At 39.3% G+C, this 18,492-nt stretch overlaps 1 protein-coding gene across 1 annotated transcript in view; it reads left to right on the top strand.

The window, feature by feature from the left end:
- LOC130141878 (potassium/sodium hyperpolarization-activated cyclic nucleotide-gated channel 1-like) overlaps positions 1–18,492 on the top strand; it is a 194,435-nt gene that overhangs the window by 112,732 nt on the left and 63,211 nt on the right. The window contains exon 4 of the mRNA XM_056323145.1: positions 840–1,058. Coding sequence (XP_056179120.1) covers positions 840–1,058 — 219 coding nt within the window. The remainder of the gene's footprint in view (positions 1–839; positions 1,059–18,492) is intronic.

The following is an 18,492-nucleotide window of genomic DNA, read 5'->3' as shown; positions in this document are numbered from 1 at the left end:
TACTAAGGCTTTTTCGAATGACTTAAAGTGTCTGCTTTTCTCTGGGAACACCCCTTTGACTGTCTCTATGTAAAGATAAAGGAAGGATGCTGACAATACCTTTGCAATTTTAAAAGCTTGTGAGTGAGCTGTCAGGTCCTTCTAATCTCCCAGAGAGAATGGGAATGGGTAGCTGCATATCAGAAATGCATGACCCAGGTATTCACCTTTTATTCTGGGCTGTTTCACAGATTGTGGCTATGAACATAGGTTTGCTATAATTGCAGAATAAACAGACTTCTTTTGAATTGAGATGCTTCTGGTATAAACAATATTACAAGAAAAAGAGGATAAGCATACATTACAACAAATAAGACTTTTTCTCTCCTTGGGAAGTGAAACATCTGATAAGATGAAATGTGGTTGTGTGTTAAAATGGACAACTGAAAAGAATGAAATGGGGCCATAGGAGTATGTTCATGCATATTAAAACAAAATACTACCTTCTTGCGCTTGATAAGTCTGCGTGCTCATCTCTTTTTAATCCGTCTGCCATGGACTGTAAAATAAAATTGACTTTTAGTCTCCTTGTAATTAGGTTAACACCCACATTTAAGAATACAATCATGTATTAAATATAATCAATTTTATTTAATCTCACTGTGCCAAGTACTATCTGGCAGAATCTCTGATGCTTTATCTAACAACTAATTTAGATGGAATATCTCTCATCATGCACAGAGGATACATTACCAGACTGCTCTTTCAAAACCAGTAATCTATGATCCCACTATACAGGTAGAAACATATTTTTCCCTTCAGCTGCTTGCTGGCTCAGTCACCTGTCTCTTTTCTTGCAGAATGATTCCTGGGGAAAGCAGTACTCATACGCACTCTTCAAAGCCATGAGCCATATGCTCTGCATTGGTTATGGAGCCCGTGCCCCTGTCAGCATGTCTGACCTCTGGATAACCATGTTGAGTATGATTGTGGGGGCTACGTGTTATGCCATGTTTGTTGGTCACGCCACTGCCCTCATTCAGTCTCTGGATTCCTCACGGCGACAATATCAAGAAAAGGTAACTCATTTTAATGTAACTTCTTAAGTTTTGAAATAATTGAGCTGTTTTAAATGTGAAAAGGCCTTACAAGTTTACATGAAATAATCTAGTAGCATCTGAATCCTGCAGCAAATTTCATTGAATTTAGAACATGCCATGGGCTAAATATGTTCCTCCATGAACCCACATTCTTTAGGGTGTACATGGTTGTGTGTGTCACATGTATTGAATGAAATCTTGGATGTGAAACTTGCTTTAAACTCTAAAGTCTTCTGTGAAAACACCATCCTCTGGTTCAGACTGTGCTTTATACTCCTGTGCTATACTCTGTATGTACTTGATCTAGGTAGCTTGAATAAGGGCCTTGAGCTCAGTACCTTGGGTATGTCTATATAATTTCCTGCTATTCCTTTGGATCCCAATTTAGGGAAAAACTTGAACATGTGAAAAGAATAGCATTTAAATGAGGACCAGGCCCAATCAATTTGTTTTGTTTGGAACTACCTCAGAGCAGTGCTCAGAAGAGGTCAGTCTTTGGTTTATAATGGTATTGTTTACACTATCCTCCATGACCTGTTAAGTCTTCTCCAAGGACAAAAGGAACGGTGGCCAAAGTACAGAAACGTAGAGAGAATTTAGTGGAAGAAAGACAGTTCTTTATGAAACAGGAAGAAAAAGTTTGTTCAATTCCTTATTAAATTATTTGTAGGTATAGTTAGAATTAAAAAGGCATAAATAGGTACAGGGTGGGAACTTTGAGCACAAAGATGCACTAATTAACACTGTCAGTTGTGTAATAAAAGGCAGAGTCAAGTATGGGTGAAGCTATGAAACGAGGTGATGAGGCAAGGAATGGTGGCATAAGGAAGAAGGGATCAGAATGAACCTCAGCAAGGGACAATAAGGTTATGCAGAGTTATTGAGGTGCTTAAAAGAAGCCAAATTTGGTTATTATAGTAAATGGGGAACTGGAGAGGCCCTGCCAGGAGAGAGGTCAGCTGAGCAAGGTAGTGAAATCAGAGAGTTCAAATCAGCAAATAAAAAACGTGGCCTGAGCAATAGTATTTGGCATATGTCCAGAAAGGCAAATTGGGCAGAAATCCCAGTGTGATGGAACATAAGCCTCGGGGAGAAACCTGGCAGACAGTAAGTAGAGGAGAGGATGACCCTGGCATGTGCTGAAAATGAAAAGGAATGGCCTGAGTTTGCTGGGCAAGAAAAAGGGAAAAGTCAAAATAAAGGTCTGAGTAGAATGGATTGGAGCATTTTCTTTGCAGGCAGGCAAAGAGAGAGGAAGACAAGAGTGTGTGGGAGAAAAAGAGTTTAAATTCAGTTCTGTTAAGCTCAAGTTGCAACAAGACCATGGAGTCAATATATGAGACAGGGAAAGGTAAGGGATGAGCCATAAATCCAGCAATAGGAAAATTGGACAGTGGCTGACACATTAATCTCACAGCTATTTAAAACAGAAGTTTGCAAGCAAGAAAGCCCACACAATGTTATTTTAAAACATAAGTGAGGATGAAAGGTTTAGAAGGAGAGGATGAGTGAGCATTAAAACCTCTGAAAATTTGAGTTCTGTCAGTGACCATGTGAAACCACCTAATCCATCTCAGTATAAAGTCACAGGGCTAATCATGGTAGGTGATTTAACCCAAGCTAACCGGTTTGTTAGGTCTGTTCTGCTAGCTGAAAGGGAAGTAATTTTATTAAAATGGGACACTTATAGGAAGCTGTGGGGCAGAAACATCTTTACCATAGGTACAAAGGCAGGCATAGGGAAGAAAACTCTAAACCTAGTATAACTGAAGTTTCATTAGAGTCAACATATATACACACACATATACAGATGTATGAAATCAGCAGAAATGTCACCATCCACCTGAAATCTCATCTTAATCATTATCCTCAGACCTTCCTGGATGCAGCATGATATCACAATGTTTTGAGCATAAGAAATGTAGTGCACATGTAAAAATATTCATATATTTTAAACTGTGTTAAGTAAAGCCAGTTTTATTTGTGGTTTTGGTGTAAATTAAAACCTGGCAGCAGTCAAGTGGTATTGCATTTCTCATGTTTTCACATAACAGAAAACAAACCTTTTCTTGTTTTTTTCCCCATTTTTTATGCACACACTTTATTAAACATTACTATAGAAATGTCTGGCATTTTTCACTTCCTGCAGTTCTGAACATTTTCATTCCTCTTTTTGTTTTTACTTCTTATTTGTTTCCTGACATCAGAAGCAAGAGCATAACATGACATTGATAATCAGGAGTGAAAGAAATGAGCCAAAAATTGCATGTTTCTTGACTTTCTGGCAGCAGTTTGTATGCCAATTATTATGAGCTAGAGCTAAAGGATGTCTTAATTAAATAATTTTTTCTACTGATTTTTGAGACCCTGAAATCATATGTATCAGCTATAACAACTATACTGACATGTTTTTATATTCTTGTCCATTGATTTATCATAGTTTAATCATATATTTTGAAATAAATCTTTGATTATAGCCTAACAATTATAAACCATTACTATATACTGCTAATGAATATTGTATATTTTTCTTTACTCTGCAAACTAAATAAATAGGTATTTCAAAGACCAGTTTGTGCTATCAGTTTGTCAGCCTATTTTCTAAATTGTTGACAGATAAAAATAACTTATATTTCACTTAACTGAGACTTGAGAAAAAAGTAAATCAAATCTTCAGCCACAGGTTTCAGAGTTTTAATATATATACTGCATTATATATTTTGGCCTAGTGCATTGCTTTTTTTTTTTTTAACTTCTGAAATTAAAAAATTGGAAAAAACATGAGACTATGACTTGTTTAGGCTTTGGGGGCTTAAATGCTAGAATTAATTTTTTTTAGTCTTACGTATATAGGATTGTGTAGTTCTTGGCTCGATTGTTTTCTTTATGAGACACAAAAAATAGGCAACATAGAATGATAGCAGAGATGAAAAAAGATGCTGTTCTTAGGTTCTTCTATGAGTAAAATTATGCCAAAATCTTATCCTCCTTGTTTTCCAACTAATTTTTTTGCTGTACCTAAAATGATATTTCATAAATATATCTGTGGAATACAACTAATGGAAGGAGAGTTCTGGTCTTTCTCACACTGAAAGCACCTAGAAGTAACATATTTGCTGAAATCACCATATCTTCCTCATTCAGATCCTTCCAAAGCTCAGGGTATGCAAAATTAAACATGCATAATTCAAAATAGAAGAAATAAACACAGGAAGACAAGGAAGAGTTTTCATTAAGCCAAATATGTCAAACACCATCTAAGAACTTGACAAGCATTGCATGCTGAGAGAAATCAAAGAATGGTAAGAAAGAAAATATTGTTCCATGAGTTTACTGTTGTGGGCGGGCCAAAGACATAATTTATCAGAGGAAATTAACAGTGATTATTAGATGCCAAATGTAGAAGGGGGACAATAAAATCACATACCAATAATTGCTACAAAAAAGGACGCATTGATACATTCTGGTCACTTTGAGGAACGCTTCAGAGATTTTTCTGTTGAAGTGAATGGAACTGTTCTCAGAGAAAAAATACCTCTCAGAGTGAATACATACATCAGAACTTGTCTTCAGTGAGTGAAGTGCCAGTGCCTGACAGAGGAGAAAGATGTGTTCAAGCCAGATATACTCAATCCATATTTCCTTTTCAATAAGTAAGTCTGACAGACCATTCTACCTTATGAAAGGACAGAAGAAGTCAACAAATCAATGGCATCTCTCCCGCCTCAGTCTTTGGTATAAATCCAAGATGAACATATCAGTAAATAGAAGTCATATTTTAAGTGATAACTCCTTGGAAATTTTCCAATATCTGGAAAGTCAACATATCTCAAAGACATTTGCCTTTGCTAAGGCAACATTTATTTGAAACAACCAGAAATACATATGCTGAATTTGTTAAAAAACTGGTGTGAAACAGCAGTCAAATGAAGAGTCACTTGACAAGAAGCTAAAGATCATTAGTAAAATACTTCTTTAGATGTTGGCAGTTTTTAATGGGAAGATGTTCACCTAATGCTCTGGATATCATTGAATAATCCTGACTGAAGACTGGTTAGTATTTCCTGTGTTCCAGTCTGTTGTGGGCATAAAATATCCAGAAACAAAGTCACAACAAGCTAATAGAGGCAAGATTTGTGATAGCATACAGATTGTCTCATGTTCATAAAGATTTTTAAATTGCTTTGATAAAATGAAAGCTATTAGATCCATTTTCATTATGCTATAATTTTGTATATTTTGATTTTCCTCTATTGGTAAACAACTCAAAAAAACATGCAAGATTTCAAAAATAGGAAAACCAGACAAGGCAATTTTACTAGTTGCAAGTATTAGAGAGGCATAAATGATATGTAATTCAACCATATGCATATCATAGGAAATGGAAAAAATTACAACTATCTCCGTATAGTGGATGCTGTCCTAGTCTTGGAAAGATATGTTAAATCATTATTAAAGACATGAAAGAATTCTGGGCTTGACATGAGCTTCGAATGTCCCAAAGGACATATCTTAGCCCTATATTCTCCTTTTATCTAATCTCTTAATTTATGGTCTTTTAGCACATTTTCAGTTAAATCAGTCTAGTTCAAAGGGAGAAAAGGATCTAAAAGTACTTTTCTACAAATGAAAAGCAATATTTACATATAAAGATTATTTAAAAGCAATTTACTAATTGGTTTGGGGTATTTTTACATAGACAGCATTGTGATTTGAAGCACAGACTGCTCATTTTTCATTTTCTTTTTAAGCACCAAAAAAAAAATAATGTTTAAAAATGAATAACAGGTTTAGGGCAGGAAGATGGCTTTAGATTTTGCAGCATGATGCCTTGCACTGGCTTTTTAAGTCTGCCTCTCACAGCTCCAGTTTGGATATCTAAATTGTCTGTGAAGTGCATGGGGACATGCTCAACACACACTTTGCAAGAGGCAGCAATCTCTCAGGGTGCTTTGGGGCAGAATTGGCTGAAGCATGTTTCCATTTCCCTTCCCCTCCATGAAGCTGTGGCACATACTTGAGCACCTCATGCAGTGAGACATTGGAGCTCCTTCCTTTGAAAACAGGGAAGAGAAACCACCTTTCTCTTCAGAGGTGGCCAGAAGAGCAGGTGGAAATGCCTCCCCTGCCCAAGACACACCTGGGGCAGAGGACAGTCCTGGAAACAGCAGAGGCAGGTTCAGAGCCAACCTGCAATTGAAGCAGGAGTATGTCCCTGCCACTCATTCTGGAGTCCTTGTGCTGGTGTGAGATGAAACAGATGGAAAGGAAAGTGCAAAGGAGACTCCTCACCTCAGCAGCTCAAACCACATTGCTGAGAGGAATGGAAAATGTGCTGTGCCTGAGAAGGTTAAGGTGAATGACAGTGACTCCCTGGGGGACAACACACTCTGCTCTGCTCCCCTACCTCTCCCCAGGGGCATTTATAACTGGTTTCCAGAAAACTCACAAGAGGTGCTGGCAGCAGGGACAAAACCTTTTCTCAGATGAGTGTCTTAAATGCTGGGGTGAAAAGTTGTGCTTCTTTCTCTGAGTGGTTATTTTAGAGTGCAGTGGAGAGGCTCTGCCGTAGAGTAAAATCAAGACTTTGTAACCACTCATTCAGCCAGTGATGCCTCTGCATTTTTTAATGAGCAGCTCTTCCATGTTTTCCTAAGTTTTAAGCACTTTGTGGTTAAATTCAAGGTAGAACAATGCAGATACCCAGTTCTCAATATGCTCATTAGTAGAGCTTTGGTGCCTAGCAGACTTTTCTGGAAAATCTTAGACATCTGTATCTCATCTGTAAGTATCAGGGACAAGCTGACTTTTGGTCAGCTCGCCCTTGCTGGAGACCAGTCAGATGAGACAGAGTGAAACAGATAAAGCAGAGTTTCTGTTGCCTATGTATTATATATCGTTCATAAAAATCTTTGAATTTCTAGTTCTGCTTTTTTTTTTGCTTAAACTGGACAGATATACAGAATACAAAGAGCAGAACTTGAATTTTACATACCCAGCTCACCTTGCAATCTGGAGTTTTAGCATGTAATTCCTGGATTGGATCTGATCAGCAAAGTTTCTCATGAAATATTGATTTGCAAGTTGAGTAGCTTTTCATAGCATTCTTTTTTTTTAATTTATTTTATTTTTAAATGGAGCTCCTGCTTTTCTGATGCTGCTAGTGGCTTTTAGAAAGCATGAGAATAGTGTAACACAAAAATGTTCTGTGATTGGTTTCAACTCCTTCTCTTTACTTAACAATAACCCATTTTCATTTATCCAGCATAATTTTAACAATGCGTCATGTCATGTTCAGGTTGCTGGAGCAGGTGAGCCATTTTCCATTTTGCCGATATATCTTACCTTTTCTGTGCAGTTGTGCTACAGTATACATGCCACCCCAAAGGAATTACATCATTGAATTGGTACTTCATTATTGTATTTCATCTTCTCATTACAGTCAGTCTTGCTGGGGTAATAGGCCTGGTTATTTTTGCCTTGTATCCCTAAAAAGGCAATTGGTTCCTCCCAGTAGCAGGTACTGTGCAAGCCAAGTGCTATCTACCCAGCTTCATCATATCTGTGCCAAACTGTGAAAAACAAACAAACAAACAAAAATCCTTTAGAACACATTTTTCTAAACATTAAATATTTATTAAAAGCATAATGAAAGCAGATCTTTTCATAAAAATCCACAATGCCATGAGTTAGCATTGAACAGTATGGGGTTACGAAAAGGTCATTTTCACATAAGCATCTATACAATTGCCTTCTAGAAAAAATATTTGTTTATCAGCTGCTTTTTATTATGGGCAGTGCTGGATGCCTATATATATTCAGGCAGAGCTGGCCGAACATATTTCTTTATTGCAGAATTTGATGTAAATGTAAAAATAATTTTATAAAGTTTTGAATAAAAAGTTGAGCAATTCTTAAATGAAAAGTGAAGGCAAATCTTTGGGTGTCCCTTATACATTTTATAGGAGCTGGTAACCTGAGTTTAATGGAGTTAATTCCCTTAATTAAGATGCCTCCCTATCCTTTTTCATCATTATTTTTCCTGGCGCAGGTCTGTCTTTTCTCCTGGCTTTGTAGTGAATTTAAGCAAGTAAAAGGAGAGAGCGATCACCTGGCAGAAGAGTAGCTCTCTTTGTTGCTGATTCACTCCTGCACAGCATCAGGAGTCTTTCAGTCCTCATTTGTGCAGTGTCAGGGCAGCATCAGAAGATGGACATGGGCCTCACCTCAGCCAGGAGTACCATTGACACCAGAGGCAGCCCAAAAGGCTAACACAAAGAAAAATTGAGGCAGAGAGCCCAAAGGGATGATTGATCAGTGTAACAGTGGAAGGCATCTGTGACTTTCCTATGGTAGGCCTGCGAAGAAAAAAGCATCTGGAAGTAGTAGGAGCCAAAGAAAATGTGAAGTAGGAGGTAGGGAGGGATGAAGAGGGGAAAGAACCATGTCCTGGTTTCAGGTGGGATACAGTTAGTTTTCTTCTTAGTAGCTGGTACAGTGCTGTGTTTTAGATTTGGTGTGAGAACAATGTTGATAGGACAGGGATGCTTTTAGTTGTTGCTGGGTAATGTTTATACTAAGTCAAGGACTGTTCAGGTTTTTGGACCCTGCCAGCAAGAGGGCTGGAGGGGCACAGGAAATTGGGAGGGGACACAGCCAGGACAGGTGACCCAAGCTAGCCAAAGAGGTATTTCATGCAATATGACGTCATGCTGAGTATATAAACTGGGGGAAGAAGAACGAATGTGTGGACAACCAGCATTATGGCGTTTGTCTTCCCAAGTAACCATTATATGTGATGGAGCCCTGCTTTCCTGGGGATGGCTGAGAACCTGCCTGCTGATGGAAAGTGGTGAATGAATTCCTTGTTTTGCTTTGTTTGCATGCGTGGCTTTTGCTTTACCTATTAAATTGTTCTTATCTCAACCCTTGAGTTTTACATTCCTTTCCATTTCTCCTCCCCATCCCTCTGGGTGAGGGGGAGTGAGTGAGCGGCTGTGTGGTGCTTGGTTGCCGGCTGGGGTTAAACCACAACAAACCAGGTCTGTACTGGAATGAGAGACTATTGGCTTCTTTGAAATAGAACTGTGATAGAGATAGGAGCTTATAATGGAGGATTTGTTGATGGCCCTTGAATTCATCTGCTGAGAAAAGCCTCTGATTGGGCTCATCTGGAAGAAATCCAGAAATTATTTGCTGTGTCTAGACCACATATCTCTTGAAGACTGAAAAATGGCCTGGTGATCTGTTATTTATCTATAGCATCCTTAAAATCAATTCCCCCAAAACAAGAAAAATGTTCTTTTAAACAAAAACAACCATTTTGCATTGCTGAACTGGAACAACCCTCCTCAGCAGGGCTGTGCAGGTGCCAGGTTGGCTTCACCTGTGTTCCTGCACTGGAGCCCTTTGACAGGATGCCACTGTCAGTGCTGGTAATCGTGTTTAGAGTACTAGTTGTACTGGGTTTATGTGTCAAGGTTTTGTTAGAAGGGGGAGCTACAGGGGTGGCATATGCAAGAAACTGCTAGAATCTTCTTGTGTCCAATGGAACAAATGCCAGCTGGCTCCAAGATGAACCCGCTACTGGCCAAGGCTGAGACAATCAACAATGGTGGTAGTGCCTCTGCGATAATATGTTTAAGAAGGGAGAAAGAAACCTGTGCAACACCAGCAGCAGCCAGAAGAGAGGAGTGAGAATATGTGAGAGCAACAACTCTGCAGACACCAAGGTCAGTGCAGAAAGAGGGGTAGGAGGTGCTTCAGGCACCAGAGCAGATTCCCCTGCAGCCTGTGGTGAAGACCATGGTGAGGCAGGCTGTACTCCTGCAGCCCTTGGAGGTTAATGGTGGAGCAGACATCCACCTGCAGCCCATGGAGATCCCCATACTGGAGCAGGTGGATGTACCTGAAGGAGGCTGTGACCTTGTGGGAGGCCTATGCTGGAGCAGGCTCCTGGCAGGACCTGCGGCCCCATGGAGAGAGGAGCTCATGCTGGATCAGGTTTGCTGGCAGGACTTGTGACCCTGCAGGGGACTCACACTGGATCAGGGGAAGAGTGTGAGGAACTTTCCCTCTGAAGAGTGGCAAAGACAAGGTGTGATGAACTGACCCCATCCCCCTGTGCCACTTGGGGGGAGGAGGTAGAGAAATTGAGAGTGAAGTTGAGCCCAGGAAGAAGGGAGGGGTGGGGGGAAGGTGTTTTTAAAATTTGGGTTTATTTCTCATCATCCTACTCTGATTTGATTGGCAATAAATTAAACTAATTTCCCCAAGATGAGTCTGTTTTGCCCATGATGGTAATTGGTGAATGATGTCTCCCTGTACTTATCTTGACCCATGAGCCTTTCATTATATTTTCTCTCCCCTGTCCAGATGAGGAGGGGAGTGATAGAGTGGCTTTGGTGGGCACCTGGCATTCAGCCAGGGTCAACCCACCATGCTAGTTTAGAATATAAGTGGACTTGGATTATCAGTTACACATGTGAAACAATAGCCGTTGGAGTCCATCATATTTACAGTACTATAGTGCAAATTGCTTCTCTTGCCATGGAAACAAAGTGTCCTTTATTCTACTCCAAAACTAAGATAAATTTTGCTAAAATTTCAGATGCTGAACAAAATTCTCCTAAAAATTCATAAGTTAAGAAAGAGATAGGTATTTTATAAATCTGATTTCTGTAAAATCAAACAAAATGTAAATGATCCTTAGGTCTTTTTACTTTAGATTTTTTAATAGAATTTTTTAGGATCCCTTTCCTAGCCTTTCACTACTTTCATAGTTTTTCATACCCTTTTTATGTTTTTCTCACTTCTTCAAAGCTCTTTATATTTCTCCTTCATGTTATGGAAGAAGGTAAAAAAAAGAAAATAAAGGTATTATTTGACAGAAGTTCCATTATTTCTCTAGGAGTTACAGCTTTTGTGACTTTACTTTTGGATAAACCCAGCTATATTGAATAAAACACTTTCCCTGAGCGTTTCTCCTAAAATGATCAGCACAGAAACATAATGTCATAGTTTGAATTAAATCTCCATAGACATGTGGGAAGTAATCCACTACTACGAAGAACTTTTTCTGTCTTTTTGGAGACAGATTTCCTCTGGTTGATGCATTGAACTATTTCTTCACAACCAGAAATAAGAATTGATAGTTTATTTGAAGAAAAGTATAAATTACCTTAAAATATGTTCTTTGCAGAATGCACTCCACTGGCTTTTCTATCTCTGATAGGCTCTATAGCTGTCCTAATTCTCATTTTTACTCTACTTCAAGAATTATCCTTAAGTCTTATTAAACCTTATTATTTTTTTCCTGTACCAGGTGAATACATTCCATAATTCTGGAATACAAGGGGAAACATCCTGTCACTTACAGACATCCCTTTGGAACTCTCAGGTCTATAGTGACTGCTTTTCATTGGAGTACAAATGGTTGCTTGGAGTTTTACTTTACTGCTATGACTCTAGGATTAAGCCTCCAGGTGCCATAAATTCATTTCTATAAGGATGTCTCTGAAGTGTTTATACTTAAAGACTAGAAAAAGAGAAGGTAAGGAGAAAAAGAAGATAGGACGATTGTAGATATTTTGTAAGAATGAATAAAACAAAATGCCTGGGAACGTGAAGGGGAGCAGTTTGTCAGACTGTTGGAGGCTGTTGCAGTTGGTGTAGAAGGCTCAGAATCGTGAATGCCAGGTTATGTTTTGTGTTAACCTCAGTGATTCAGGTGAAGCTGGAGACATGAACAGTGTCTGACAAACAATTTTAGATTATTTTAAAAATTAATTATAATCTCCAAGTCACCTTTATAAATGAAAGGGCTCTTTGCATCATGCAGTGAAAAGCTATATGCTCAAATAACATGCAATGTTTCAGACTGTATATGCTAAGCAGTAAATCATAAATTAATAAGTTATTATTAATGAGGTTACCTGCTGAGAGCAGAGGGGTTTTGATCTCTAAGCTCCTGCAGTTTAAAAAAAAAAAAAATAATAAAAATAATCTCAGTGCTGCAGCTGTCTGACACTGACTCAGTTGTTTGCATGTTAAATGTCTGTGACGAGGTGGATTAATTGCAGCCAATGGCCCTGTGCAGACCCTTTCCCACAAGTAGCATCTGCATGGGATGAGTGTTTTTCAGTGTTTCCCACCACCTCGATTCTGTGTAAGTGATTATACTTTATTGGAAAAGCAAGGTGAAATGTGATCATCTACACTGCTATTTCTATCCCTATGAAGAACATATTTTTTTTCTCTCTCTCTTTAATTTGATGCATGCTTATACAAAGCAGAAAATACACTGAGAGATGCCCAGCCTAGAACAACCATTTCCTCATCATTAGGACACTGCTGTGAAATGAGGGAAGGCCAGTTTTCAGGTCTCTGATCAGAAGTCAAGAAAGGCAATGCATCCAATAACTGAGCAACTAGACCATATTTATTTACTGAAGAAACTTTGTCTCTCCCTTTGGCTTTGGACAGACCTTCCCATGCATGATAAACTTATTGCCATGCAAATTTCTTTGAAATGGATCAATTTAAAAAGCAAGTTCTTTTTGGTAAATTGACATTTCCCATTAATTAATAATAAAAAAAAGGCAAGCTATAATTAGGTCTTATCAGAGCCAGAATTTCCAGGATCAGCAGCTGTATCATACCAGTGTTTCTATCTTATTACTTTTTTTTTAGTGACACAGGGAAATTGAAAAGAAAAAAAAATCAAAAAAATCCAAAAGATACAGAAAATTGTACAAGATGACTGGATAGGTATTAAATTTCGCTTTGAAACTGGCAACTTTAAGGATACCATTACAACATATATGATATTTTTAAATAAGCTGTCATCTATATAGTATTTTTCTCATAAAAGCAGGATGATTTTCTTTTTTAGACTTGATACAGTTTCACCTATAAGAGCATGGAGAAGAGATGCTTTTCATTCCTCATGGCTTTGGTAGTTGTTTCATTAAATCAGAGTTCCGTTATTGCATCTGTGAAGAGGGGAACTGAGCTTGCTTTTCATGCTCGTTCTCTCCCCTACCCTTTTTAAAACAGTAAAAAGCAAATTTGTGCAATATAAATAACAGGCTAAGAAAACATATCCTATTCAGAAAAATTCCGTATAACTTAATTTCTCAATTACACTAATTGTAAAGAGCAATAATAAGAGATAGTGTATTTTGTGGCAATTGAAAGGAAGTGTTTAATTACTGTGTATAAGTAAAATGACAGCTTAAAGCATTCTTGCAAGCAACAGTATTCTTTGGGGGGTAATTAGTGAAAAATAGATAGTAAACAAATGATAGGTTTTTAGGCTAAACAAATCACTTAGGCTAAACTTTATCACTGATAAAGACCTATAAAAGTGAACCTATCACACCATTCAACAGAAAACTTAGGTTTTATTTTGAGACGAGTTTGATTATAAACTGTTGGAGTTTTTTCTGTGAAAAGATCTGTAAGCTAAGTAGAGTAGCAGTGAAGAAAGCAGATTGTAGAAATATCTCTGGATTCATAGTGAATTCACCATTCAGTGACTGTGGGGTGGACAGGTAAGCTTATTACTTTACTAATATCAAAAGAAGGTAACCAAATGGATGATTGGCAGGTTCACTATCTGTTAACTTTTCTGAACAAAACCAGATCTCTGGTCATTTGATAACCATTAGTGCATACCATTTGTGCTTATTCATGTATAGTTATCATCACAGGTAATCATCCTATAAGTAGATGTTAAAGGTTAGTGCTAACTTCAAGTTTGACCAAGTATTCAGTTAGAGACAGTCCTTCGGTGCCTTGACAGCTAGATCTAAACTTCAGCTGGTTCATGAAATAACCTGCTATCAGTCCAGAGGACTACGCATAAATGAGAGGTGTTTGTAAGGTGGAAGTCATTCCTTTTTCAAATTAGCTTGGGGGAAGTCATACAAGAGGGGGACAGGGATTTGAGTCTTTTCCCCATGTCCTGGTTTAACCCTGGGTGGCAACCAAGCACCACGCAGCCACTCGCTCATTCCCTCCACAGTGGGATGGAGGAGAGGATCAGAAGAGTAAAAGTAATGTAAAACTCAAGGGTTGAGATACAGTTTAATAGGTAAAGCAAAAGCTGCACACACAAGCAAAGCAAAACAAGGAATTCATTCACCACTTCCCATGGGCAGGCAGGTGTTCAGCCATCCCCAGGAAAGCAGGGCTCCATCACACGTAACAGTTACTTGGGAAGACAAATGCCATAATGCCAGATGTCCCTCCCTTCCTTCTTTCCCCAGTTTATATACTCAGCATGATGTCATACAGTATGGAATACCTCTTTGGCTAGCTTGGGTCACCTGTCCTGGCTGTGTCCCCTCACAATTTCCTGTGCCCCTCCAGTCCTCTCCCTGGCAAGACCTGAGAAGCTAAAAAATCCTTGACTTGGTATAAATATTACCTAGAAACAACTAAAAACATCAGTGTGCTATCAACATTGTTCTCACACCAAATCCAAAACACATCACTGTACCAGCTACTAAGAAGAAAACTAAGTCTATCCCAGCTGAAACCAGGACACCCCATTTGAAACACGGAGGTATTTCAACATTCAAAACATTTCTTTTCCTAATAATCCCAGTCAAGGATAGGATGAAAAGAATTTTAAAAGTATCTACTGTACAAATATGAGACATACAGTAACCTTTGCAAGTGTCACAACAATATTTCTTCATTCCTGGTTGAATTTCCTGTGGAGGGCGAGAGTCACTTTTGACCAAGAGCATGGAAACCAGCTGCAGCCCTCTACTGAATATGAAGCAGGAGCCTAAAGAGATTATTTTTAACATTAGGACAGAATCAATGAGTCTACTCCTATACAGATGAAAAAATTGTTGTCATATGGAAAACAATGATCACTGCAAATAGCAAATATGTAGTAGCAGCTACTGAAGATAATGCTTTTAAATGTTGGGTGAGACTGAATAGAGGCTGAGCTTAATCACTTTAGGAATTTTTATCCAAAATTCTTTGTAACTTGGGAAAATGTTTTTGACTTTTCTCTCATTTCTGTCCTCCGGTAATCTAAAAACCATTCAGGTGCTCAACCAAGGGCAGTAGGTAAATGCTTACCCCTACGTTGTGTTTGCATAACATGAGGGCCTTGCAGTAATGAGGAATACTTGTTGGCTAGGTAGGATTCCCTTACTGTAGAAGAGAGCTGATTGGTGATCATGTTTTCCACTTTATTCTAGCTGCTGGTAGCTGAAGCTCCAGGCTAGAGGCATCAGCACAGCTAATACAGTGCAGCACACCCAGTATATTATTGTTTGATTCTGTAATTGTGAATTGAGGCATACAAACAGTTGATGAATGGATTGTATGACTGACAGTGGTTGCAGACAGGAGACAATAACTTTGGAGACCTTATATCACCCAGCTGACAGGTTCATTAAATAGTAGTTTGCAGTCTGAGATGGAAAAGATGCATGTAATAGTATTCTGCAGTATCTACATGCCCTGGCCAGACTCCTATAATCAAAAATAGGGGTTCCTCATCTTTTGTAATAAGGAATACTGGTTTTACCTCATTTACACCACTGTGTATCAGGAGTAATGCTTGCAGTTGAATCTACTCTGGTGCTTCTCATGTGAAATAAGAAAAGCCAAAGGAAAAAAATAATAAAGTCAGTTTTGAGGGAACTTGCGGTGACTTGGAAATTTACTTGACAAAGATGTAATAAAAGCACCCGAGTTGCTTTTGTGAATGTGGAATTAAGACATCTATTTTCTGAATAAACCAAACCAACCAACCAACCAAAAAAACCCACCCCAAGTCAACCACAATTTTAAATCTAGAAGGAAAAAGATACAGTTTGATGAGAAGAATCATTAGAGACAAATTCCACACATGTATGATGATGCAGGTTGAAGTATCAAGTCTGATGGATGACTCTAGGATCAGTTACAGCTCTTCTATGTACAATTTAAATACAAAGTTTTGACAAAATTTAACTTTGCTGACATTTTTATCAACCTCAGATGTAAAGTCGCACTTAGAAAAAACAGGGGAAGCTATAGAATTTTCATATTTATTCAAGGATTTGTTGTGATTTAACCCTAACGTGGAGCACAAAGGATTGAGATAATGACAGGTCAAATCAGACTGTGTTAGAACAAAATTGCTGTCGGTATTCATTGTCTTGGGTTAATAATCATTAACCACAATGCTGATTTCTCTGCTTTAGAAGTTGCTGCCCATGATCCCAGGGTTGAATTGTCTTGTTTATTTACAGTATGAGTTCCCTTTTGTGTTGTTTGTTTACATTGGGACCTGGGGTAAAGTTATTATAGTGTTGTACTACATAGTGCTAGTCTATAATATGATGGACTTGTTGGTTATGAAACTAATCTGGTCTGTGTACTTGGGTGTTGTCGCCTCTGTGTGTCTGGTGGCCCCTGTGGGGGAATGCCAACAACTGTACCTTTGGCTTTGTTTTCCCAGAGAGTCGACCTATGGGTGGGGCCCACACCTCCCCCTTCTCCCCAGGACTAATTACTGAAACATTTAGGATTTTTGGAAATTCTGAATATCTTTGGTCATGAGAAGCACCATAGCGCAGGTCCTGACACTATTGCTAGGATTACTGAATGTGGTTTTCACCTCCTGGACCTGGTGGAGATTTGCATGACCAGCTGTAGCTACTCTAGCCTCCATGGCAGAAACAACAGCTGCTGCAGCCCCTGTGGCTGCTCCAGCCTGTGGCAGGCACTGCAGCTACCTCAGCCCCTGAAATGAGTCTTGCAGAAGACCAACCTGTATCAGTGGCTCCTATAAGAAGAAATGGAAAGCAACTCGTTTGGTAAAGGAAGAGGATGAAACAGGCCCATCATGAACAAGATGAAGAAGGTAAGCAAGAGGTAACCTCTCAATTCCTATCTCTGAGTGAACGGCAGGATATGCAGAAAGATATGCCTGTCAATCAGGTGAACACATGATCGCCTGGTTGCTTTGATGCTGGGATAATGGGGCTAATAGTATAGACTTGGAGGGTGGGGAAGCCAAGCAGCTGGGATCACTTGCTAAAGAAAGGGGCATTAACAGGGCAATTGGAAAAGGAGTGCAAATCATCAGCCTCTGGAGGTGACTTCTGTCAAGTGTTAAAGATATCCCTACAAGGAGGATATTACATGTCACCCAACCAAGTGGACTGCAATAGATAAGGGTATGCAGTCCTCGAGGGAATTAGCTGTGAAAGAGATGATTTATTATAACCTGAATGATCCACAGTCACCCACAGATCCTGATGAAGTGCAATGCACACAACCCATGTGGCAGAAATTGGTACAGAGCGCACCATCAGCATATGCCAACTCATTGGCAGTAATGGGTTGGTCAGACACTGCACCACCAACAGTGGATGAAGTGGTTCATCAGTTCCAAGACTATGAAGATAGTGTCTCTACCTCCATCATCTCAGCTGTAGAGAGACTGTTCCAGTGGCTTGACAAGCATATATCCTACTCTCCACCTGTACGGACCTGCATTTCAGTTATCAACCACAGATGCCCTTCTGTTTGGGAGGGAGAATACAACAGATACATACCATGAGGTACCCTGTGGTCTTACCTGTGGGGCCACAGAGGAGACGTGAGGAGGTGGGATGCATTACCTACCTCTACCCTGAAGGAATGAGTGCATGAATTACAAGGAAGAACAATCACAAATGGGGAGTCTTCTAGGAAGGTTGCTGCTCCAGTCATCCAGACAGAGTGATAGGGCCAACTTTACACTTGATTCTGTGAAAAGGGATTCTAATCCACTCTGACAAGACATAAGAGAGCAGAACTACTGTCTACTTTGCCTGGCCTTTCAGAAGACCCGTCTGTGGTGTGGTTACTCAAAATTGAAGAACCACAGGTGCCGATTGCTACCACAGCAGTGCACTGGCAGCAATACTGCACCAACCAAGACTACCAGATCCATAAGCTGATTCGCTGACTAGAGAGCCAAGGAGTGATCAGCAGAACCCATTCATCTTTTAATAGCCCCATATAGCCAGTACAAAAGCCTAATGGAGAATGGAGACTAACAGTGGAATATCATCGCCTGAATGAAGTCACGCTGCCATTGAGCGCTGCTGTGCCAGACATGCTAGAACTTCAATATGAACTGGAATCAAAGGCAGCTAAGTAGTATGCAAATATTGATATTGCAAATGTGTTTTTCTCGATCCCTTTGGCTGTGGAGTGCAGGCCACAGTTTGCCTTCACTTGGAGGGGTGTCCAATACACCTGGAATTGACTGCCCCAGGGGTGGAAACACAGCCCTACCATCTGTCATGGACTGATCCAGGCTGCACTAGAACAGGGTGAAGCTCCAGAACATCTGCAGTACATTGATGACATCATCGTATGGGGCAATACAGCAGAAGTTTTTGAG

Source organism: Falco biarmicus, chromosome W, assembly GCF_023638135.1.
Source record: "Falco biarmicus isolate bFalBia1 chromosome W, bFalBia1.pri, whole genome shotgun sequence".
Classification (NCBI taxonomy): Eukaryota; Metazoa; Chordata; class Aves; order Falconiformes; family Falconidae; genus Falco; species Falco biarmicus.
Note: the sequence above shows the minus strand (reverse complement) of the source record. Positions and strands in the feature narration are given on the sequence as shown.